Source organism: Nanorana parkeri, unplaced genomic scaffold, assembly GCF_000935625.1.
Source record: "Nanorana parkeri isolate BGI_ZX_2015 unplaced genomic scaffold, ASM93562v1 scaffold1533, whole genome shotgun sequence".
Lineage (NCBI taxonomy): Eukaryota > Metazoa > Chordata > Amphibia > Anura > Dicroglossidae > Nanorana > Nanorana parkeri.
In genome coordinates this window covers 65,045-70,616 of record NW_017307801.1, presented here as the reverse complement: position 1 = coordinate 70,616, position 5,572 = coordinate 65,045, and the positions used below count along the sequence as shown (strand labels likewise).

The window sequence follows — 5,572 nt, the reverse complement described above, 5'->3', positions numbered from 1 at the left end:
TCTCTTTCCTCGTAGGATGAAATGGAGTTTGGCTACACTGAGGCTCCTCACAAACGCTTTCCGGTCGTGTTTGACTCTCCAAGAGACCGGGGACTCAAAGAATTCCCTCATACGAATGTGCTGGTCAGTCGGCACTCATTTCTATCATCACTTATGATTGGAGGATTTATATGACAATTATAAAACAATAAACCTGGATTGATTTTAGAACAAAAACATGAAAATTAAACTGATATTAAAGGTCGATTGACCGCCCATCTGATGGTGACCACATAGATCCAGGGCCAACGCCACATGGCAGAGCCAGCTGCATGAACCTAATTATATGTTTTAGCTGCCTATAAGAGTTCCTTCCTTCCACTGGCCATGAATATAGGGAATTTCCTACTGAACCCCCCCACTATTAGGGACATTCTTCCCACTGCCGGCCAATATAAGCGGCATTCTTTCCACTGACCACAAATGTGAGAAGCATTCCTCCCACTGTCCACCAATGTAAAGGACATTCTTCCCACTGGCCACCAAATTAAGGGACATTCTTCCCAATGACCACCACTAGAGGGGACACACTTCCCAATGGCCACCAATTTAAGGGACATTCTTCCCAACGACCACCAATATAAGGGACATTCTTCCCAGTAAACTCCACTAGAAGGGACATTCTGCCCATTGGCCACCAATATAAGGGACATTCTTCCCATCAGCCACCAATTTGAGGGATATTCTTCCCAGTAAACTCCACTAGAAGGGACATTCTGCCCATTGGTCACCAATATAAGGGACATTCTTCCCAAATGACCGACCACCGCTAAAAGGGACATTCTTCCCAATGGCCACCACTAGAAGGGACATTCTTCCCAATGACCACCACTAAAAGGGACATTCTTCCCAATGGCCACCACTAGAAGGGACATTCTTCCCAATGACCACCACTAGAAGGGACATTCTTCCCAAGGGCCACCACTAGAAGGGACATTCTTCCCAAGGGCCACCACTAGAAGGGACATTCTTCCCAATGGCCACCACTAGAAGGGACATTCTTCCAAATGGCCACCACTAAAAGGGACATTCTTCCCAATGGCCACCACTAGAAGGGACATTCTTCCCAATGGCCACCACTAGAAGGGACATTCTTCCCAATGGCCACCACTAAAAGGGATATTCTTCCCAATAGCCACCGCTAGAAGGGACATTCTTCCCAATGGCCACCACTAGAAGGGACATTCTTCCCAATAACCACCAACCTAAGGGACATTCTTCCCAATGGCCACCACTAGAAGGGACATTCTTCCCAATGGCCACCACTAGAAGGGACATTCTTCCCAATGGCCACCACTAAAAGGGACATTCTTCCCAAGGGCCACCACTAGAAGGGACATTCTTCCCAATGGCCACCACTAAAAGGGACATTCTTCCAAATGGCCACCACTAGAAGGGACATTCTTCCCAATGGCCACCACTAGAAGGGACATTCTTCCCAATGGCCACCACTAGAAGGGACATTCTTCCCAATGGCCACCACTAGAAGGGACATTCTTCCCAATGGCCACCACTAGAAGGGACATTCTTCCCAATGGCCACCACTAGAAGGGACATTCTTCCCAATGGCCACCACTAGAAGGGACATTCTTCCCAATGGCCACCACTAGAAGGGACATTCTTCCCAATGGCCACCACTAGAAGGGACATTCTTCCCAATGGCCACCACTAGAAGGGACATTCTTCCCAATGGCCACCACTAGAAGGGACATTCTTCCCAATGGCCACCACTAGAAGGGACATTCTTCCCAATGGCCACCACTAGAAGGGACATTCTTCCCAATGGCCACCACTAGAAGGGACATTCTTCCCAATGGCCACCACTAAAAGGGACATTCTTCCCAATGGCCACCACTAGAAGGGACATTCTTCCCAATGGCCACCACTAGAAGGGACATTCTTCCCAAGGGCCACCACTAGAAGGGACATTCTTCCCAATGGCCACCACTAGAAGGGACATTCTTCCCAATGGCCACCACTAGAAGGGACATTCTTCCAAATGGCCACCACTAAAAGGGACATTCTTCCCAATGGCCACCACTAGAAGGGACATTCTTCCCAATGGCCACCACTAGAAGGGACATTCTTCCCAATGGCCACCACTAGAAGGGACATTCTTCCCAATGGCCACCACTAAAAGGGACATTCTTCCCAAGGGCCACCACTAGAAGGGACATTCTTCCCAATGGCCACCACTAAAAGGGACATTCTTCCAAATGGCCACCACTAGAAGGGACATTCTTCCCAATGGCCACCACTAGAAGGGACATTCTTCCCAATGGCCACCACTAGAAGGGACATTCTTCCCAATGGCCACCACTAGAAGGGACATTCTTCCCAATGGCCACCACTAGAAGGGACATTCTTCCCAATGGCCACCACTAGAAGGGACATTCTTCCCAATGGCCACCACTAGAAGGGACATTCTTCCCAATGGCCACCACTAGAAGGGACATTCTTCCCAATGGCCACCACTAGAAGGGACATTCTTCCCAATGGCCACCACTAGAAGGGACATTCTTCCCAATGGCCACCACTAGAAGGGACATTCTTCCCAATGGCCACCACTAGAAGGGACATTCTTCCCAATGGCCACCACTAAAAGGGACATTCTTCCCAATGGCCACCACTAGAAGGGACATTCTTCCAAATGGCCACCACTAAAAGGGACATTCTTCCCAATGGCCACCACTAGAAGGGACATTCTTCCCAATGGCCACCACTAGAAGGGACATTCTTCCCAAGGGCCACCACTAGAAGGGACATTCTTCCCAAGGGCCACCACTAGAAGGGACATTCTTCCCAATGGCCACCACTAGAAGGGACATTCTTCCAAATGGCCACCACTAGAAGGGACATTCTTCCCAATGGCCACCACTAGAAGGGACATTCTTCCCAATGGCCACCACTAGAAGGGACATTCTTCCCAATGGCCACCACTAGAAGGGACATTCTTCCCAATGGCCACCACTAGAAGGGACATTCTTCCCAATGGCCACCACTAGAAGGGACATTCTTCCCAATGGCCACCACTAGAAGGGACATTCTTCCCAATGGCCACCACTAGAAGGGACATTCTTCCCAATGGCCACCACTATAAGGGACATTCTTCCCAATGGCCACCACTAGAAGGGACATTCTTCCCAATGGCCACCACTAGAAGGGACATTCTTCCAAATGGCCACCACTAAAAGGGACATTCTTCCCAATAGCCACCACTAGAAGGGACATTCTTCCCAATGGCCACCACTAGAAGGGACATTCTTCCAAATGGCCACCACTAAAAGGGACATTCTTCCCAATAGCCACCACTAGAAGGGACATTCTTCCCAATGGCCACCACTAGAAGGGACATTCTTCCCAATGGCCACCACTAGAAGGGACATTCTTCCCAATAACCACCAACCTAAGGGACATTCTTCCCAATGGCCACCACTAGAAGGGACATTCTTCCCAATGGCCACCACTAGAAGGGACATTCTTCCAAATGGCCACCACTAAAAGGGACATTCTTCCCAATAGCCACCACTAGAAGGGACATTCTTCCCAATGGCCACCACTAGAAGGGACATTCTTCCCAATGGCCACCACTAAAAGGGACATTCTTCCCAATAGCCACCACTAGAAGGGACATTCTTCCCAATGACCACCACTAGAAGGGACATTCTTCCCAATGGCCACCACTAGAAGGGACATTCTTCCCAATAACCACCAACCTAAGGGACATTCTTCCCAATAACCACCAACCTAAGGGACATTCTGCTCACTGGCCATTAATGAATCGGTTTTAGCAAGGACTTTCCAAGACCTGAAAATGATTTGAAGGGTTCCTCTGCGGTAAGAAGGTTCAGAGCGATAAATATTACCATGCAAATTCTGGAGAGGAGAGGGAACAAGACAGCGTGAGAGATCTGCGTGGCAGGAACTATGAAGTATCATAAGGTTGAGCATAGATCTTTAACTACTGGTCCTCTTTAATACTGTAAGTCCATTCAGACTGAGCCTGGGACGGCAACTGCCCTTGGCTGCAACCTGAAGCTTTTTAAGTGGCCATACTGTTTTTGCATCACCCCAATCCTTCCTCCTCCTTCAGGGACCAGATTTCGGTTACGTGACAAGGAAAATAAAAAATCAGGATGAGGTCGGCACCCTGGACGCCTTTGGAAATCTGGAAGTCAGCCCTCCCGTGACAGCCAACGGGAAGAACTACCCCCTGGGAAGGATCCTCTATGGTGGCAGCCTGAAAAAGTAAGTGCCCCGCCCACCTCTCCTGCGCGAGGACTAATCCAACCCACTTCTTTACAGGACGATTCCACGCAGGCTTATCGGGTGGAGGTCAGAGACCTGGAAGAGCCATGTATTGGGTCCACCTCACACTCAGTCCTGGGGAGCCCCTCTACTCCAATATACCACTAGAAACATATGGTCTTCTGATCTCCCCGTAGCCTGAGCCATCACTCATCCCCCCCGCCACAAGGTATCAGCACCACAGATGCTTTTTGGGACCATCCTTTTGCTGGGGTGGCTCAGGACAGGCAAACCGGAACCCAAATTTGATGTTTCCAATCTTATAGCAAGTACGTGCCCCTCCCCCCTATCCCATTAGAGAGAATGCAGTAATAGCAGTGAGACTTCACTCTATATGGTCCTTAAAGGGATCAGTCCATCCACAATTAGAGATCTCTGCTCTGAGCATAGGAAATATGACATATGTGTGTCTGTGTGTATATATATATATATATACACAGTGTGTCTGTGTGGTCATATATATATATATATACTTTATTCTCATTACTGGGTAATAAAACACCTTTCATGCAGCAGTAAAACATTGCTGGGTTCCCAGTGTTCATTTGTTGGACAGGTTATTGCTTGTAAAACAATGAACACGGTCATAAAAATAGCTCGGGCATAATGAATGGGTGCGTCTGGGTTGAACTCCCCCGCGCCATAATAATCTGGAGGCGTGCAGTCAGCAACCCGTGCAGCTGAAACCAGAACCGAGCTCCTCCTGTCATCCTGGACCCCCCAGCATGGTCCTTTGTCTTCTCCTCCATGCAGCATGCGGCAGCTGTGACCCAAAATCAACCCCCCCCCTGTCCCCCAAACCAACCCCCCCCCCCCATTGTTATATTATTATCACATTTTCTCAAATGTGTTTATTGCGTCTCACAGAATTCTCGTCCTTCATCTCATCTCCTTCTTCTCTTGGCAGCCCGAAACTGCAGATGCACAAAGCACTCCGAGAGTTCCTGAGGGCCCAGCAGGTGCAATCGCCGGTCCAACTCTACTCCACCTGGCTGTACGTGAGCCACATCGACGAATTCATGAGCTTCGTGCCGGCTGCAGATAGGAGGGTATGAGCGTCAGAGGAGCCGGATACAGGGGACACCATTCACCAGAGGAGCTTACACTCTAATGTCCCCTCCCCCACAGTCACATCAGTCTCTGTACAGAAGAGCTTACACTCTAATGTCCCCTCCCCCCAGTCACATCAGTCTCTGTACAGAGGAGCTTACACTCTTATGTCCCC

General features: G+C 49.3%; 1 protein-coding gene across 1 annotated transcript in view; it reads left to right on the top strand.

Annotated features, from left to right (window-relative positions):
- LOC108798664 (protein-arginine deiminase type-1-like) overlaps positions 1-5,572 on the top strand; it is a 30,717-nt gene that overhangs the window by 19,223 nt on the left and 5,922 nt on the right. The window contains exons 10-12 of the mRNA XM_018570441.1: positions 16-123; positions 4,133-4,287; positions 5,255-5,396. Of these exons, the coding sequence (XP_018425943.1) occupies positions 16-123; positions 4,133-4,287; positions 5,255-5,396 (405 nt within the window). The remainder of the gene's footprint in view (positions 1-15; positions 124-4,132; positions 4,288-5,254; positions 5,397-5,572) is intronic.